Source organism: Daktulosphaira vitifoliae, unplaced genomic scaffold, assembly GCF_025091365.1.
Source record: "Daktulosphaira vitifoliae isolate Bord-2020 unplaced genomic scaffold, ASM2509136v1 Scaffold_4, whole genome shotgun sequence".
Classification (NCBI taxonomy): domain Eukaryota; kingdom Metazoa; phylum Arthropoda; class Insecta; order Hemiptera; family Phylloxeridae; genus Daktulosphaira; species Daktulosphaira vitifoliae.
The window spans coordinates 11,631,493-11,651,996 of record NW_026099575.1 but is presented as its reverse complement, the minus strand read 5'-3'; the positions used below and the strand labels follow the sequence as shown (position 1 = coordinate 11,651,996).

Sequence of the window (20,504 nt, the reverse complement as noted above, 5' to 3'; positions counted from 1 at the left end):
TTCTTGGTTTTGACCAAGAATCTTAAACTTAAACATGATCCTTGAGTACTAAATGGACTCGTAACATTATGGTAATTTTAATGTTTTGGAAAATTTTTACAAAAGTAATTTAAGATAAAAATTCAATCACAATTTCCAAAAAGTAAATGTGTGATGTTAATATGATGTGTAGAAATACTTGCCATTTTCTTCTATATATGAGCTAAATAAACAACTAGAATAATACAAACAATTTTAATTGTGCAGTCTTTTATCATTAATAGACAAAAAACAAAAATTATACATAGAATTGAAATATATATACAGGTGTCTCAAATCTCACTGACAATTATAACTTTAATTAAATTATCATTTTGTTCATATTCAAATGTGAAAACACCTGTATGTATTTTTTATACTAGTTAGGTATTAATAATGTATTAGGTGTACAATAATATATATTATATAAATTTATTTGTCTAATATCCAAAAAATACTAAAATATATTTTCCAACTATAATACAAAGTCCCACATAATGTATTTACATGCAATATATGTATTTATAAATAAATAAAATATCAATAGTAAAGATTGACTGTTATTAAATATTCACAATGTAATTTATTAGTCACAGGTTTGTATGTATATATTACTATACAGAATACTTGTCAATTTTTCAAATATGCTTACACAACTAAAAATTTTTTTTATTTATTTCTTTAAATACTAATGGTCTTACAAATTTTAAATAGTTGTAATATATAATCAATAAGAACATATGTGTGTACACCTAAGACTTTAAAACCAAATCTTTCACCTCGATTCGAAATCACAGCCTCAGAAAATTAAGTGAAAAATTTTTTTGTAAAATATTTTAATTACTACAATGAAAGTCATTAACATTTTTTAATTGATGCAATATTAATAGTATCCGAAGTCAACAGTCAAATAACAACCACCCCCAGCTTTAGGAAAATGTATCCCGTAAATAAAATTTATATTACATGTATAATTATGATTCTACACAAAAATATACAATTGATAATAATTAAGTGTATAAAAAAATTATAAATAATAAAAAATATCAACTAAAAATTAAAGTAAATAACGATTAGCTTTGATCAAACTGGTTTGTAAATGTTATAAGATCAAAAAGATCAAAAACATGCAACAAATAGTCAACATTCTTATGAACACTACATAGCTTTATATGATACTAATCATTATAGTCAACTCTATGTTTACATTACTTTATAATTTATTCCCAGACAACTAAACCTCAATACAATATTTAAGTAAAAAAATTGAAATATTTCATATAATTAGCCATTGTAATATATTTATCATATTAAATGCACTAGTTATTCTTCTGAGCAATAATACATTTTGGCTATAAAGCCAAAAAAAATTAAATAAGGTGCCAAATTATTACAAATAGTCAGTTAAAAATTTTAAATATACAATTAAAGTTATAAGACTGATTTATCGTCTTATAATTTACATAAGTTTCCAGGGAAATTAAATATAAATAATGCCCCAGTAAAATAATTGTATCATATTAAAAGTTAATATATCGATAATAGCTCGATAATTTAGAACTACACATGATAATTTATAAAGGCTTACCAGTGTAAGGAGCTGGATACAATGGGTATCCAAGACCTACATGAGTATGATGATGAGTATGTACATGCCTTTGTGGAGGAGGTGATCGGCAGTCTTTAGGATCACCAGTTGACCCTGGTTTACTGGATGATTGAGATGCTGGAGGAGGTCCAGCAGACGTAGAACGTTCTGAAGCAGATAATGTTACTCCTGTTGTGCTCAAAGATGGCGATTGTCGTGTTCCTGGTGAAGGAGCTGGTGGAAGTCCAGGAGGAGGATTAGATTTTGGTGTTGGTGATTTGATGGCACGTTCTTGCAATTCATGTATTTTATGAGAAGAATAATATTGACTAGCATGATGCTGTAGGAGATCAAGGGCAGCTTTTGGTCCAGATGGCGATTGTGTTGAGTTAGTTGATTGTGTTGAAGCTGCTGGTCGAGAAAGGTCTTCAGGAGCATGGTATCGTTGCATTTGAGCATGTATCTGAGGATGTAAGTAAGAAGGTGGTGGAGTATTACCATAAGGTCCAGGCACCAACATTGGATTAATTGCACTACGATACATAGGATCAAAGGCTAAAGCACCTGCAAAATGAGGCGATTGCATAAATCCTGGATGTATATAAGCATATGATGTTGGTGGAGGTGGTGGACCTTGTGTTTCCATTGTAGGTTTCACACCCTCTGACAAATGAGAAGATTTATTCAATTTGTCATCTTTTTTATCATCATGTTTATCTTTATGTTTATGTGCTGTATTTAAAGGAGTTGAATGTTTAGTAGGGGTTGTTTGTGTGCTAGGTTTATTATGTGCGTGTTCACTAGAACTGTGTTCTTTGCGTCTTTGATCTGGATAACCATAATAACGTCTAGCATCATCCTGTTGTTGTTGTTGTTGTTGTTGCTGCTGTCGTGAAAACATGTAGGCAGAATTCATTTGAGATTTCATTTCAATACTTTCTTTCATGATTTGATGGTTTTCATTTTGATGAGATTTATCTTTAGGATTTACCTGTTCAGACTTAATTTTATTTGTTTGAGGAACATTTAATGATCCTGCTATAGAAGACTGATGATTTTTTTCATCTTTATTCAAATCTTTGTCTTGAACCATAGACATTGGATAACCCGATCCAATATTATAAGGATAATTTTGAACAAAAGCATCATATGTAAAATACTGTTGTAAAAGTTTTTGTTGTTGGTAATCTGATGCTTGATTAGAGGATATATCTTTTTTATTATCTTTATCTCCAGTATTTGGCAACTTCAAATCTTGCGATTGAGAATTTGTTTTATCAGTTTCTTTCATTTGTTTAGATGTGTCGTTTGATTGCATTGAAGAAATCAAATATGGAGGTTGACCATAATAGGAAGAATACATATTGTAAGGTTGAATTGAATGTGGAGAAAGAGCAGTATTTTGATCAGTTTTCTTATCTCCAGGTAATAATTTTGGTTTGTTTATGCTATCATTCATTTCAACTTCAAGAATTGGAGCAGTATCATCTGAAATATCTGAATATGCTGGACTCTGAACATCTTCACGTCCACAGTTGGTATTTTCAAACTGTGGTTGGTCAATAGGAAAAGGTCGTGGGCTACTAGCTGGGGATTTACGATTTTTCTTCTTGTGAGTAGAAGAAACTTTATTTTTAGTATCTTTATTTCCTTTCAAATTATCTTCCATAGGCATCAATGCAGAAGCTGGTTTAACTTTAAACTGTGGTACTTTTTGAACTTGTGGTTGATTTAATGCAAGAGGCTGAACTTGAGGTGGTAACTGTTGAGATGCAGGACTTTGTACATGCAAAATGGGGGGTTGAGGTTGTGGTGATTGTGAAGTGGGAGCAATATTCTGTATTGGTGTAGCTGGTTGTAATAATGGTGGTGGAGTAGGCGAGGGTTGAACAACAGGAACTGAAAGAACGGTTTTGGGAGTAGTTGATATAGGTGTTGAAGTACTTGTTTCCTCATTTGTTGAAAGACTAAAACGTAAAACACTTGGTTTGGGGACTAAAAGCGGAGGTGATTGTAATGGTGCAGGAGGATCAGATTCAATAGCTGGTGGAGTAGTAGAAGATGGGGATTGTTCAGCATTATCAATAACTGTTTGTTCTTCTTTTTGGATTTCTGGAACATTTAAGCTACTCATAGGAGCTGGACTGATGTCATCCTCATTTTCAGAATAACTTGCTCCACCTGACTCTTTAGTATCACCATCTTCATCATCTAATGCAGCTCCATGAGCATGAGATTGATGATATCTCAAACCATTGGCATTTTTATACTTTTTTGAACAATTTGGATCAGGACATTCTAACATGGTAGGTGACATAGGAGGAGGACTAGCTGGTTCTGCTTTAATCTTCTTTCCTGATGTTTCATCTTCAGAACTAAGGGGTTTCTTTCTTTTATTTGAACCTGTAGACTCGGAACGTGGTGGTGCAAAAGATGTAGGAGTAGGTGATGATGTTCCTCTTCTATTAGAATTATTAGTAGTATTACATTTATTAGTTCCATTACTTCTGAGTTTACTGTGGACAGATGATCTAGTCTCAGTAAAATTTACTAAATCATTGCTTGGACTAGCAGTTAAACTAGCTCGACCTCGTTTTCCACGTCCTTTCTGTGGTAGACGACATTCAGGTTCTCCAGCTGATGCCTCAGAAAATCTTTAATAGAAAATTTCATGTTGTAAATAAACATAACTATAATTATATTGAATAATTTATTATTTACCTAGGTGGAGCCCAATCATGTCTAGTACAATCTAATAAAGTCCCTATATAGGTTTTTCCTCTCCATGTAACATTTACAACTAAAACACCTGAAAATAAGATAAATTATTTATAATAAATGAATTAATAATATTTATTTATGATAATAACACCGGCTATCATAAAAAGTGTACTGAAAATCATATGAATATAAATTACACGGTACGGGATTATAACCTAGGACCTAAGATATCTTGGAGACTAACATTACCACTAGGCCACCGTGCACTTATGATTCATAATCAAATACACTTTCATATAGGTTGATAACATGATGTGTGGCTGAAAGAATCATGGTATTATAGATATGTTTAATGTAAGCATATATTTTTAAACATACTAAATACTAGACATAAAATAATGACATACCTTCAATTTCATTCCAAACAATTCCTTCTAAATTGACATGAGTTCCTGGTTCACATGGACCAAAACAATCAGGTTCTGTGACAGTCCCAATACTGATACTAGTTCCTACACAAGCATCAGCTGTTTCCTGTGAATAAACAATTAATTAACATATATCTGATATAATTTATAAATTCATCTAAATATTTAGTTAGCGTGGCTGACTTTTAATTAGATTCAATGTTATTTTTTAAAAGAAATTAAAATATAATATACCTTATGTTCTATTGTAGACACAGAAGTTGAACAGTTAGAAGATTTTACTTTATTTGCTGGAGGTGGCGAGGTAGATTGTAAAGGTTTTGTCACAAGAGACATAAAAGAAGAAGATTTAGATATATTTAAAGGATTTTCAGAAGAATTTACTGAAGGTGATTTATTTTGTTCAGACCCATTAGTAGTCACATTAATGGTCGAGGTTCCTGATTCTCCTACTTGTGATCCAGAATTGGGTACATTAGGAGGAGTCTGGATATTGCTAGTCATTGTTGGGAATGCATTAGTTCTAGAAGTTGATTGTGCAACATTATTCCGACCATTTAATTCTGAAGTAAGACTTGAATTTCCTTTATGACACTTCTCAACACTTGAAGATGAACCATGTTGCTTATCTTTTACTTTATCTCTACGATGACTGCTAGAACCACGTTTTACTGAACTTGCAGTTGATGGAGTATTGTTCGTAAGAGTAGAAGAACTTGCATTAGATGTAGTAGCATGTTTATCTTAACAAATATGAAAAAAATAGATACAGTACTCATTATTTTTAAAAATCATTAAAATAACTAGCGAAAATTATCAAGTTACTTGCAGTATTAAAAATTCTATTAAATAATTAGTAATTTTATCATCAAGCATGCAATAAATAATTCATTTTTCAATTAAATTACTATAATAGTATTTAAAAAAATTTACTAGTTTTATTAGTTAAATAAACTAAACATAAATTTGGTACAAGTTAAATGTTTATCTTAATATTTCATTATCAATAAAATAATAGTTGAATAGTATTTAGACTTAGTTGAATATTAAGATTTTCATTTTATATAAAGAGGTACTTACTGTTTTGTTTTGATTCTATTGATGATCCAGATGAATCGTTAGAAGATGCGCTGCCACTTGACTGGGATTGGGCAGAAGCTGCAGACCCATTTTGTTCACCAGGCTTGACAATTTCATGTTTGGCTTCAAAGCTCTTAGTTCCTGTTTTTGTTCGTTTAATTTTCATTTTTAATCCTTTATCAACAGTAGCTGAGTGTTCAACATTAGTTTTATTGCTGCCAGCTGTATTAGCTGAAGGTGCTGTTGCAGCAGCTCCTGACATGGCTCCACCACCAGCCGATACACCGACTGTTAGTGTTCCGCTATTAGTGATACTGAGAGTATCACCTGTTGTAGTTGTTGATGAGGTTGAACCTGTTTTTTCTATATCAGCGTCTAAGTCAATAATCAAATCACCTATTCCAATATCCCATTCATTGTCGTCATATTCAAAATTTGCATTACTGCTAGAATTGTTATTGTTACCATTGCAACTTTCAACACTATCTGTGGACGCCGCCACCGCCCCACCTAGCTCTTCTTTCATTGGGGCCGCCATCCGTGCCCAGGACCGCGAGCCCCGACCACTAACACCATTTTATTCTCTCCTAAAATAATAAAATAGAATAAATCTTAAAATGATATTATATAAAAATTGATTAGTTTTACATCCTTCTATTTCCCGACCTTAAAATGCTACAGAGGGTAGTGGTCCTCTTTCACATGTTAGAGAGTCAAAGATGATTTTTGGCTAGGCCAAGAAAATATATAAAATGTATTATTAATTATATAGAGTAAATTTTAATTATTAAACAAATAATTAATTTCCTTTTTTCCTTTCTTTCTTTAAAGTTTAAAAGAAAATAATGATTTGATTAAACTTCTGTAAGTTATTTGTAACTAATATACAGTTATTTTCAATTAATATAAAACAAAATATTAAGTTTAATACACTTGTTCAAATAAATTTAAATATCTAAAAATAAATGACATTAAATATTTCAAGATCAATTTGTAAGTTTAAATTAATGTTATAATTCATAAAAAACATGTTTAAAATCATATCAAGTAACTACCAATAACTATGTAAAAACTAACTTAGTAACTCATTCAAAAATTACTTTTATAAATCAAATATATTATCAATATAAATATAAACAATAATAAGAGATGTCAATTGTTGAAGAAATTAAAATTTTATAAAAAAATTGTAACAAGATTTTATTTAAGTTTTATGTGTTCCTTGGTCACTATTTCAAAAATATAAGATGTTTTTCAATATTCATCACAAAACAATGGGTAATTTTCAACTTCGCTGAATAATTATTATTTATTCTTGTGGATGTGTTAATACTTGCTGTATTATTAAGATTATTTACAATATTTACTTATTCTTTCAAAGAATAGGTAAAAAGACAATATGGCCATCAGAAATCAATTATGATAAAGTCCACGAAAATGTAATAATATATTTTGACAAAGTTTTTATTTATAAAGGTTATTTAAATATTTTTTAACCTACCCTAGAACACATAGTAAATAATTAAAAAAAAAATAAGCTTTTGACAATTTTAACACTCTAGACAAACACTAGGGGGCATGATATGGAAAACTAATATGTACGAGACACACGTTTCAATTTATTCACTTTTAACAGTACTCACTCAAAGTTATGTAATCCCGACGTAGAGGATTGAATTACCGGAGATGGACATCAAGATGTTTTGTTGGTGAATAAAATTCGAGTTTCCTCGTTAAAGTTGACAATTATGAGATGTTAATACAAACAAAATGGCTGATGCGTTCAGACAGATCGTAAAACTGAGGTACGCACAGAGCCGTGTGACATTTTTAACAAGAAAAATGGTGAAATTTTGTTTTTAAAAGAACTTGACCTATTTGGCGTATTAATAACAATAATTATAAATATTAACTCAAAACAAATCCAATGAATATTGTGAATAAAACCTCGACATACGCCCGGCCTGACGGAAAAATACGATAGCTGCTAAACGGTAAACAACACCCTTCGGTGATATGTTTTTTATATTTTCCAGACCGTAAACCTTGGACGTGCATTGGACACGTTCTTTGTTTGTGTTAATACTTAGTTTATATTTATACCGTTAGAGTGAGCTAGGGGATTTGTACTTGACATAGAGTAATATTACTCTATGGTACGAGAGAGCTACACAAGCCGAATAAATGCGTTTTTGGATTCCAAGTAGATGGCAATTTCTATTATCACAAACTATAGTTCCTTTTAATATTTTCATGTAAAATTAAAAAAACAGAAGACTATGGGGCTGTATGATGTCGATTTATAGTTTATTATATATGTTAATTTAGTATATTGGATGAAATTAATGAGTTTTTGTCGGAACTGTAGAATAGATTAATATTATACATTATGATTAGAAATTATTAGAATTTTTTTGATCTATTAAATGATGGCATTAGGAATATAACGATTGTTTTTTTCCAAAATTAAAAAAAATTATGGTACAAATGGCAATTTGATTCGTTTAAAAGAGTATAGAAAATTTATCTTATTTAGATCTTTCCACTGGCATTAAATTCTAATCATATTACTGTTATTGACGATTAAAAGAACGATGATGACTTAATTTCACGAAATGCTTCAGTTCTCCCTAAATTGTATTTTGCATAGTCGTATGTTAAAAAAAAAATTGCTTATTTTGTTAAATTATAAAATTATTTTAAAATAAATTTAGTTTAAAGTTATCAATTTTAGACATAGAAACAAAATAGATAGTTCTTTAAATATAAAAAAATGTTACACTAAACTGGCCTAATATAATATATATTCTAGAGGCATTTACTTCATGTTCTATTATGTATATATATATATATATATATATATATATATATATATATATTTGAAAAGCTATTATTGATCATTTTAATTATGTTTTTAGTGTATTAGATAAATACAAATATGTAAACAAAACGCGAAACTTAAAAAATAATCCGATTGGTAACTCCAAGTTCAATAGAATTTGAAAAAATTAATAATAAACGTATGTACTTCATTAACTTTAATTGAACTAAAAGGTTCTTCTATTTTATAACTAATAAATTGTACGGATCAAAATTATTTTTACTATTTTATGTACATCATCAATATATATTTGTTGCTTCTAATATAATTAATTATATCAATATTATTTGATTGCTAGTGAAAGTGATTTTTTTGCATCTGTAGTAGAATTTTGATTTTACTGGTTTTTTATTTTAATATGCTTAATTCAACTCTGATTATAAACAATAATATCAAATATATTTATATGTCCTAAGGAGAATTAATTAGTGATAGGCATAATCGAGATATATAATCGAGATATTCTGATTTTTTAAATAATATTGATTATTCTATAATCGAGTGATTATTTCTAATGATTTCTCGTTTATTATAAAAACAATGATTTCTTGATCTTGAAATGTATATAATCGAATAAAAGTTATTTCGAATGATGTCCATGAAACGATGAAACGAGAGAATACTATTTTTAAGTTTTTATTTAGCATAAATTATAGTCGAATTATTATTAAATTGTTGACTTCGAGTCTTCTTATTTTCAACTCGTTCAATCGCTACTCATGGCAACACCTTATCTGTCACATTTTTGGGAAGTATGTGACGATTAGAACAAAGTTTTGTCCTGAACTGGCTAAACTACTGAGTTCTGATTCTCTCACTAGTTGTGAATTTATGAAAAATCAATTAGGTGTGGAATCAGGTGTTTTAATTATGATGGTCAAGCCGGCTATTGCTACCTTATCTTATGTTTTTATTTTTAAATTTGTTATCGGTTTTTTTAAAATATAGGTAATAATTATTAAATAATAAAAATAACAACTTGTCTTTTATTTAAAGCACTTATTAATAATGCATTATTAATATATTATTGTTATTATTATTCCTAAATTATAGTTTAATATAATAATTATAAATAAACACCAACAAATAAAAAAAGCAAAATTAAATTAATAATTATTTACTATAGGTATATTTATTCATATTTCGAATAATTTTTCGATTCTCTCGATAAATAATAATAGTTGATTATTCTTATCATACAAGCAGACGATTTTAACTTCGAGTGATTTTTCGAGAGATTCACTCGATTATGAAAATGTCTCGATTACTAATCATTCGATTATCGAAATCATTCGATTATGCCCATCACCAGAATTAATACGTATAGAGCTACCTTAATATAAGTTTATAAAATGATAGTAAAAGATATCACATATTTTTTTTTTTAAATTTATATAAACAAAACATGACCAGTATTCTGTTTTACCGTTATTATGATGGTTATGATAATAAAATAATTAGAAAAATATCATGTAATTTCCCACCTATGAACTTATATTTCAACTCAATTTATCATATAGTTTAAGTAATTGATAATAGATAACGACTATAACAATTTTTATCACGACAATTCAAAACTTATAACTGTTTCTAAGTTTGTGTTAAGTGCAATTTAAATTTTTTACCGTAGAACATTTTTAGTCATCTGTACTTTCTTGTATTATATATTACTACTGAGAGAAGAAAAGTAATAACTATGTATTGTGATAGAGTAATTGAATTATTAAAAGAATTGGAGCGTTCTCGTGAAGATACAATACCTCCATACAACGTAAGTATTATAAAATTAAACCTTAAGAAATAAAAATCATTGGTAAAGCGAAAGTCGTACTTGGAGCCTCCAATTCTCTAGATGATTACCAAATTAAGACCCTTCTTTAATAGCTTAAGCATCAAGAAAATTTCACTATAATTTTAGATCGTAGGCTTTTGTCTTATTTGCCTATGTCTATAGATTCTAGATTATTATTTAAGCTGAATAGCTAATCCAAAGATTTTATTTTCTTTTTCATTTATTTACAGTTTTATTACTATTAATTATTTTATTTCAATTTTGTATAAAATTACTTTAACTTGAGTTTAAATATTATATGTTTAGTATTTTATAGAATGTTTAATATCAACACATTATTAATATAGGACTACTACATTGTTGTATTCTATTAAGAAAATTTAAATGAAATATATTCAATAAAATTTATTTTACCTATTTCGAATCAAGTAAATATCCTAAGAATTTTCTAAAATAAAAATATTTTATTAATGATTTAATTTAAATGCAGATAATAAACCCAATAGCATAGTAAGCTCCAGTATAAATTGTAATTTTACAGTGATTATCATCACTGGAGTAAAACACTTCATCAATAATAATAATTACATAACCAATGTGATTATTTATAAAAAAATACTAAGGAAAAAATTGAGAAATGTGATCTAACTGGAGTTATAATGTTATATATATATTCCCCTAAAATAAAAAATATTGTTTAACTACTGTATATTTCAAAAACAAATTTGTACTAACTTGGGTCATTTTAAAATAAAATGTATAAATCTGCTATCTACTTATAAATGTTTCATTAAAATTTGTACATTTTTGAAAAAGTTATACTAAAATGAAAGAATTTTATATTTTTGAATGTAAAATTTCCATTTTTTTTTTTTACTTTAACGGCCAATGCCTTTATTAAATTCTTGAAATTATGATACATTTTATTGTAAAAATGTTTTCAGAATGATGGAGTAAATCAAGTACTTACAGAAATGAAAATTTTAGATGATGAAATTTTAGATATTATGTAAGTTTAATCTATATTTACATATTAATTTTTTTTTATATGAATATCTTTAATATTACTACAGAAGTTAAATATATTTTATCAAAGATGGCAGAACATTTTTTATTTTATTTAAATGTAGACTAAATTGGTTGCTTCATGCTATGAGATCATACCCTGTTACTATGAGACTAAATAGAAAAATCTATTCTTCAAGTGTGGTAACATTGACTTTAATATTGTTTAGTAATAGAATTTTTGGTCCTAATATACTATATTAAATCGAAAATAACATATTTTTAATCTTAATTCTTAGTATCATTAGTATCATAAATTTGAAAACTCTTTATTCGTATGAGTTTTTTTTACATTTTCTTTATTAATCGATAGCTTCAGCAGCTAGGCTATTAGTTTATAAGACAATTTGTGTTTACATTTTAAGTTAACATAAACATATTTACAGTTTTTAAAATATTACTAAGTTAAGCTTCTGTAATGAAGTTAAGTGTTTGACATAGTGGCTGTTGATCTGAACTTAAAGAACTACCTTGAAATTCTGCAGAATGTTCAAAAAGTAAGAAAACAGGTCAATTGCTACATATATTAGAACAAAGAACAAACAATAGAAACTCTATTGAACACCCTATATTTTAGAAATTTAGTTAGTATGTGTTTCAATGAGTTGAGGGTGTGTTCCATCTTTGTAAATTGGAAGCATTGCTTTTGTAATTAAGTGGTAGTGAGCCAAATTGGAATAGGATATTCTATGTCTTTTTGCTACAGTTTTTTCTTTTTTTATGAAGTTATTAGGTTTGTCTCTTTTCACAACGGTAAGATTTATATTAATTCAATCCACATTTTTTATTTTGCTTAATTTAAAATACCCATTTTCTGGTATACTATATTATTACATCATTAATTAACAATTATATACAAATTTTATATATTTTTGGATCACAATTCATATTGTTATTTTTAAACAAAATTTCATAATATTTTTAGACGTAATCATCCCAGAGACCAAGTTCCAATGGATCCTGTACTTTTACGCCGTGCAGCAATTGAAAGAAATAAAAGATGCTTAATGACTTACATGTAATTTCTTATCTGAAGTTTATTATTTTCAATGAAATATATTTTATAATTTCAACTATATGTATGTACAACAGAAAGTTGTAATAACTGAAATAATAATATATTTAATTGTCTAACCATAAAAAAATATTAATAACAAATTGATAAATTAATTGAAAATCATTTAAACTTTTCACACTTTATTATCTTTATTTTCTTATACCTTTGTTAATATTATATTTTAGAATTAGTAAATTTGTACAAAATATTTAATCTTTTATTTATTTTAAACATGCAATTTTCTATTCGAGCAAGTCTGGTTTGACAGAGAGTTTTATGGACACATGACTGAGGTCCAACATTTTTGAGGGCAGACTCAAAAATAAAAAGTCTCTTTAATCTTTGATTGATAATTTATGGAAAACAAAATTTTGAATTTCATTAAATAATTATTATTTTATATTTTTATTAATTGGTGTCATAAGTCAAGTACCTTAAAATTTCTCAATGGAAATTATATTGAAATATTTGGTAATCTCTATAAAGTCACAATACATATTTATTTATGTCTATTAATATATATTTTTATATTATTATTATTATAAGGGTTAGGGAAATTCAGTTATTTTCAAAACTAGAGTAAAATTGTTGGGTTGCTATCTATTTTTCTCGACTTTAAAAATTATTTTAGTACATTAATAAATACATCTCCTGAAAAGTGATATTAGGGGAACTAATTCTTTAAGTGCAAGGGTAGTCCTTCATACCTCCCTTAATTACACCAGTACCTAGAATTTATTAGAGGATTAGATTTAATATTTTTAGTAGCATTGTTTTGTCTGACTTAACCAAACAAATTTTCTCTAGGCTCCTAAAAGTCTAAATTCAGTTTGTACTCATTCTATACTATTATGGGGAAAAAGTCATTTATGAATTTTTATACAAAAAAAATGTATTAATAGATTTCAAAAGACTTAATAATTTTGTATTTATTATTTCAAATTAACTTTAATATCTAAATATTTTATTGTGAACACTATAATTTGATTTTAAACAAATTTAGATGATAAATTATACCAAAAAGGTAAAACTATCAGATAAAATATTTTACGATATTGGTACAGAATTTATTATAATATATTGATTGTAAATAACCCAATAAAAATTAAAGAGCGCCTTAAACATTTTTTCTTTTTTTAAGTTAAGTTACATTAAGAGTTATTACCTGTTAACATTTTGGAATGATAATATAATTTAAAAACTTTTATTCAAATTTATTCTATGTAGTTATTTTTATAAAAATTTTAGTTAAAGTTATTAAAAATTACTTTTTAAAGTTAATTTGAAAAATTCCAAGTATATGGAAATTATTATCTTATAACCTCTTAATTTTGTTTTCGTAAATTATTAATTTAATGATTTAGATGGACTAGACTGCAACGGTTAAAAGAAATGAGATGGGAAATAGGAGCTATTTTACCAATAGATATCAGACAAAATCTCTCACAATCTGAAGTATAATAAATTATACTATGTATAGTAGATGTTTAAATTTTGATATATTTTTCAGATTGAGTGGTTCAACAGTTATTGTAAATCATTAGTATTGTATATGAAATCCATTGGACCTGATACAGGTCTTAATCTTTTTCAAGATATGAAACCACCTAAATCACTCTATACAGAAGTAATTTATCTATTTATTATAGTATAACATTTAATAATAATATATGAAAATTAATAATGTATAACAGGGGTAAAAAAATTAGTTTTATAGTAGAAGGCCAAATTTTTTGAGAACCATAAAAAAAAGAATTTATTTGTCAATTTAAATTACACATAATATAATAAAACCCAAAGTGATATTCAAATTTTCCAGAGAGACAAGACTTTTTCAATGTATATATGTGTGGTGTAGTAGGTCAGCCTAAATAAATATGTATATATTAAAAACTTCAATGCAAATCTGTAAATAGTGTTTAATTTTTAAAAGAATTTTTGGATTATTTCAAAACCAATGTAAATTCCTATTTACTTAATTATATCCTGATTAAAAGTTTTATGATTTATAAATATACATGAACAAATACTTATTATAGTAATGAAATTTAGTATGAAACTGAAATTTTATTTAGTATTATAATTTTTATTGAAAAATTACATATAAGTATGTTTGATTATTCTAATCGACTAGTTAAATATAATTTCAATTATGAAGCTGAAATTTTAATTTGTCACGTATCATTGGTATCTTATTGGATATACTTATTAAAATAATATTAAAAAGCTGCGAAAATTCCCCTTAAAATATTTTTAATTAACACTTAAATCTTTTATATTTATTTTTTTTTTTTTTTTGTAAAAGGGGATTAAATTTTTTTTTTTAATTTATAGTAGGTAACATTAGCTTACTTAATTTATCATATGTTTGGAGTATTTCAGGAATATTTTTTTAAATTAAATTAACTTGAAAAAGTAAGAATTATTCGAATTTTTAAAAAAGTATGTCGGATGAGTTATTTATGATGTACCTTTCAAAGAAAAGTGGAATTGATCCATACATTTTATATTTAATTAAAACTTAAAATACTAAAATTAAAAGAGAAAAATAGCATAAATTTTAACTACGGTGTCTATTTACATATAGAAAACAAGTCGCCAGGACAATTTTTTTTTAACTTGTAATATGTAAAATGATCTGTAATTTAAAATATGTTTAAGAACCCAGTATTTTCAAAATTTAAGTAAAAAAAATGAACTTTCTATGCAAAAGTTGCTATTGAAATCTTCCATATGAATAGGTAAGGGTCAGATTTTTAAAAAATATATATCTTATGAAAGAGAAATACCTTAAGTATTTATAAAAAAGTTTGTTTTCATTATTCCATTTTTCAAATATTTATGACAGAATTTTACTTAAAAAAATTTTTAAAATGTCAGAATTTATCGATTTTAAAAATAGTTTTTTTTTTTGTATTTCTCCCATTTACTAGTTATCAGGGATATTTTTTCAATTTATGAATGTAATGTTTTTATCTAAATATGATGTATAATCTTTTGATGAATCGTTTAATAAAATTGTATCGTAACTAATCGTAGACATTTCCCTCAAAAATAGAAAAAATTTCTCTCGTTTCCGTAAATGGGGGAAACCTCCAAAAAAATTACAAATTTAAAAATTGCTAATTTTCGAAATTTTTTCAATTTTTTTGACTAAAAACTGCCGTAACTTTTTCAAAAATGAACATATCAATATAATTTTTTTTTTAGATGCTTGATGTCTTTACCTATCATTTGGTATATTTTTTTTTATATCTGATCCTTTAACTGCCCACAGGGGGGGATTTAAAATTACAACTTTTTCAACATAACTTTTGAAAGTGTTCCGGAAATACTGACACTTTTATTTTATCTTAAATTAAAGCTAATGTGATATACTTTATTATGGAAAAAAAAAATTTCGGACTTTATTTTGTCTTCACAGTGAAAATGGCTACCGTATGCTATTTTTGTGTTAAAATTCTCGATTTAATAATTTACATTTTTTACTTTTAAATGCTATAACTTTTTCAAAAATGTATGGATCGATACAATTTATTCATGAGAAGTAGTATTTATATACATCTTTCATTCGACATTTTTTTTAAATCACACTATTTCCCTATATACGGGGAGGGCTTCAAATCTAAAAAATGCATATAGAAAGTAGAACTTTTTCAACTTAACTTTTGAAAGTATTCTGGAAGGTCTGACACTTTTATATATATCTTAAATTAAAGTTAATGTAATATACTTTAATTTGAAAAAAAAAAATTTGACCTCTGGACTTGTTTTCATGGTGAAAATGGCTACCAAATGCTATTTTTGTGTAAAAAATCTCGATTTTATTTTTTATATTTTTAATTTTATAATGCTATAACTTATTGAAAAGTGTATGGATCAACACAATTTTTTTATGAGAAATAATATTTTTTAATAATCCTTTTTCATTCGACATACTTTATCTTAATCAAGATATTAATAAGGAACTAGCAGATCATGTAGCTTTTGGAATAATCCACCAATTTTTTAAAATTAAACACTATCTAAAGATTTGCATCGAAGTGTTTTTTTTTTATAGTGATTTTAATCACTGTCAGATATCATTATACTTGATCCATCTATGCCACGTCACCACTGTGCCGCGACCCCCTTGTGCTGGGTTTTTTTTTTTTAATTATTTACGTTTATATTTTAAGTCAACTGGCATTGTTATTTAAGTGGATGGGAGATAAGTACTCCAAATAATCTCCTTATGAAAAAACATTTTAAAATTATTAAAGTGTTAATTATAAATATTTTCTTACTTCCTCATCCTTGCAATTATCTTATTGTTAATTTAAATATAGACTTAATAATGAGTGTATAAGGTACTTATAAAAATAAAATTGGATTGTTCCACACATTTTTAAAATAGTTATAACAATTTAAAGTTAAAAACATAAAATTAAAATCGAAATAATAACACAAAAATGTCATGTTTTTTAATTATGGCAGCCATTTGCCAACTTATCTTCTATATGTAAACGGTCCCTAAAGTTAAACAAAAAAATTGGTATATTGTAGTACTAAACATTTTCTTCTTAATCTACGCTTTTATCCCAACTACTTGAGGTCAGCCATCCTTATCCTAAACTTCCACTTGTCATGATCTATACTCACATCAGCTGTCCTCGTATCGCATTCAATAACATCCCTCAATCTTTTTTTTAGTCTTCCACTACCTCTTCTTTTTTCAACATTAATTTCTATAATTGTTCTATAGCTTCCGATTCTTCTCTCCTCATAACATGATCAAACCATCTAAGTCTATTATTCTAAGATCTAAGTCTCATCTTATCCACGATTGACGCTAAACCTATACTCTCTCTTATATGCTCGTTCCTTATCCTATCTTCTCTAATCACTCCACACATCCATCTAAGCATTCTCATCTCTAAACTCAAAATAAGTATTACTTTTTATTCAATTTAGATAATAATTGTAAAACTTTTATGAAATTCACCATCCTTCCCTTGTAAGTGAATACTACTTATTTTTTCATGTCGAATGATAGTAATAGATTTTCAATATTTTACTAAAGGATCTGGGAGCATAATATGTACTTAATATACATATCAGAATCTATGTGTTACATAATCTATAAATATTTCTGTTTGGGCATTAGACCACTTAAACTCAACTTAAATCCACCACAAATAAATAAATACCATAAATAATGCTAATCATAGGTAAAATGTTCACTATTCTTGGTTTACTTCATAAATTTTATAGATCATCTTCTATCCAAATGATATTAAGTTTTCAACTGTAAAAAAAATATTTAAGTTATAAATTTTATTTATTGATATTTATTAATAACTCATTAAAAATATCAAAAAAATAATTGATGAAGACTGCTTAAAGGTTGCCAATATCCAGAACTGTATATTAACTTTAAGGGGAGGGAAATTGTTTCATAACTTAAATTTTCGTTTATGAACCTAATTATATTGTGATAAGATTAAATATTCTTATTTTAGGTTAGAAGTTTAGTTGATGCTGGAAAATTAGAGTTGGAGAGTGGTGAAATTCTAATTTTAAGAAAAAATAGTCAATACATGTTATCTAGGTCACAGGCTGAACCACTTATACGTCAGGGAATTCTCGAACAAGTTAGATATTAGTTTAAGTGTAGTTATTGTCATTGCATTTAATTATTCAATACATTCTCTAAATTGGCGTTAAGATTATAAATTACATAAGAAAGATATATAGATATTAACCAGCATAATATTAATTAAAAAAAATATAATGTCTTCCTCATATCCAAATCACAGTGAAGTAACCAAAGAGTGGCTGAGAAAGCTGCAGTGTTTCCATCTGAAATTTTATAGATTTAAAATAATTGCTATGATCTTTGAAAATAGCTAATAAATAATAATTGTATGTATTTAATTAATTTTAAACTATTATCTTTATTTTGTTAGCTTGTCTATTCATGATATAAGAATTAGTGTGCTAAACTTATAAGATGTATTGTTAAATTTTTATTTGTATAAATATTATCAATCTTACTCTGAAAAATATGTTTGATTATGCCACTGTCAAATAATTAACTTATGTTTTTCAACGCCATTATTCTTTGTCATCTACACGAGGAAGAATCTATGGAAAATTTTTTGTTTATTTATTGAATATCCTTAATTAAACAGAACCTCCCTCTTTTATTTTCTTATCATACAAGGCATCTCTAAAACTAGAAATTCACTTATGTTTACTTCTTGTGAATTATAGCTGCAATAAAAAAACTGTATTTTGTGTTTAATATATGTCATTATAATAAAACCTTTATTTTAATTTTATTATAAGCTATAGCTACGAAGGATTTTGACTATTGGTTAATAATAGATACACGGGTCTATTATTATTCCTGTCACTGTAGCAGCAAGAATACTGGTTACACTGCCACTGGTATTATAAAACCAAATTAATGACAATTTTTTTTTAACACAAATTCTTTAAATAGTTATAAAACTCAAAAGATTGACTGGATAAAAAAACAAAGTTGTTTGTAATTTATATATATATTACAAAATTAAAAATGGGGGTTTCCCATTTAAAAAAATTTTAAATAAGAATTTTTATCCCTGAAAGAGAAAAATTAATTATCTATATATAGTTGTAGTTTTTTTTTTTTTGAACCTAAAATTTTCTTTTTACAAAAATTTTAAATTCTCAATAGTTTTTGAAACAAAGGGATCGGCCTGGCTTAGTGGTTCTGCCCACGTTCGATCGGTGCACTGGGTTCCAGATTTAATTCCCAGGGTACTAACGAAATTTTTTTTGTGATTTTCTCATTGATGATATCTGGTCTCTGGTGCTAGTCGGTCATAATACCCGTCCCGTTCATCATTGTCCTAGTCAAGAACCATCTTTGACTCCCTAACATGTGAAAGAGGGCAACCACCCTCTGTAACATTTTAAGTTCGGAAAATAGAATGATGTAAGACCGATTATTAATAAAATAGTTTCTAAAAAAGAGTGTCTTACCAAATTTCAATAATTGTATATTTTTCAGAGGACTTATATTTAATGAAAAAATATTGTATAATTTATTGTAATATGGCACGCTTATATTGTGATATTATTTTACTTATCAATGATTAATAAATTAGTTGAATAATACTTTAATATCATTAAATGTTAATGTTATACTTAAGGTATATTTATTCAACTTACCAACAACTTTGATTAACTATTTAAATATACTTAATTGCATAGTTTGTACAAGGCTAAGCAAAGGTTGAGAAGACTAATTAAAAAGTTTATTTTTCAACTTAATTAATTTAACTTAATTTTTTTAGTTAATTAAGAATTAACAAGCAAATTAAATTCAAAATTTCATGACATTTTTTATATTGATATAAAAAATCAATTTATATTGATACACTGCGTACGTGGTTTAAATTAATAAAATCCAACATAAATACTAGAATCTATGTTCCATATTTTTTGATTATAAAAACTATTATACAATGATGTATATGCATAAAATATACCTAACACCAGTGTATTATTATATGATATAATAATTGTCAGAATAATAATTTTGCTGCCGATTTGAAATCTGGTTTCAGATTTGTCCAATCACAAAATAGTTTCTAAGAAAATTACACATTAAAAAATGTATGCAAAGTATTTAATTATACCACCGGAGTTTAGTATAAAAAATTTTTTATTGATAATTGTTTTTTTTTTTGTTATAATTACTTTTTCCCTATTTATGGAAACGAGAGAAATTTTTTCTATTTTTGAGGGTAATGACTTCGACTAGATACGATTTGTGATCTTTTGACGTATCATTGAAAGAAATCGGTTCGGTGAGAGCTGAGAAAAAGTGGTAACAGACAAAA

At 26.6% G+C, this 20,504-nt stretch overlaps 2 protein-coding genes across 3 annotated transcripts; one reads left to right on the top strand and one right to left on the bottom strand.

The window, feature by feature from the left end:
- Positions 1-443: 443 nt before the first annotated feature.
- On the bottom strand, positions 444-7,872 carry LOC126904186 (zinc finger protein 608-like). Its single transcript, XM_050682954.1, has 6 exons — positions 7,479-7,872; positions 5,836-6,422; positions 4,990-5,498; positions 4,735-4,861; positions 4,328-4,415; positions 444-4,260 (listed from the first exon to the last, which is right to left on the bottom strand). Exons 2-6 carry the CDS (start codon positions 6,371-6,373, stop codon positions 1,593-1,595), a joined length of 3,930 nt encoding a protein of 1,309 aa, XP_050538911.1. The 5' UTR covers positions 6,374-6,422; positions 7,479-7,872; the 3' UTR covers positions 444-1,592.
- Positions 7,873-10,243: 2,371 nt separating this feature from the next.
- On the top strand, positions 10,244-18,948 carry LOC126904206 (DNA replication complex GINS protein PSF1-like). Of its 2 annotated transcripts, XM_050682988.1 has the most exons (6): positions 10,255-10,487; positions 11,453-11,517; positions 12,499-12,591; positions 13,995-14,085; positions 14,141-14,257; positions 18,132-18,948. In XM_050682988.1, exons 1-6 carry the CDS (start codon positions 10,413-10,415, stop codon positions 18,273-18,275), a joined length of 585 nt encoding a protein of 194 aa, XP_050538945.1. In that variant the 5' UTR covers positions 10,255-10,412; the 3' UTR covers positions 18,276-18,948. The 2 variants fall into 2 exon arrangements, with proteins under 2 accessions (XP_050538946.1, XP_050538945.1); XM_050682989.1 differs by lacking the exon at positions 12,499-12,591 and having other exon boundaries at positions 10,244-10,487.
- The last annotated feature ends 1,556 nt before the right edge of the window (positions 18,949-20,504 follow it).

Coding starts and splice junctions, on each gene's coding strand:
- LOC126904186 (XM_050682954.1), bottom strand. CDS start 6,373: ATGGCGGCCCCAATGAAAGAAGAGCTAGGTGGGGCGGTGGCGGCGTCC. Junction 4,862..4,989: donor TGTCTACAATAGAACATAAG/GTATATTATATT, acceptor GTTTATTCACAG/GAAACAGCTGATGCTTGTGT. Junction 4,261..4,327: donor CATGATTGGGCTCCACCTAG/GTAAATAATAAA, acceptor TTTCTATTAAAG/ATTTTCTGAGGCATCAGCTG.
- LOC126904206 (XM_050682988.1), top strand. CDS start 10,413: ATGTATTGTGATAGAGTAATTGAATTATTAAAAGAATTGGAGCGTTCT. Junction 10,488..11,452: donor ATACAATACCTCCATACAAC/GTAAGTATTATA, acceptor AAATGTTTTCAG/AATGATGGAGTAAATCAAGT. Junction 12,592..13,994: donor AGATGCTTAATGACTTACAT/GTAATTTCTTAT, acceptor TTAATGATTTAG/ATGGACTAGACTGCAACGGT.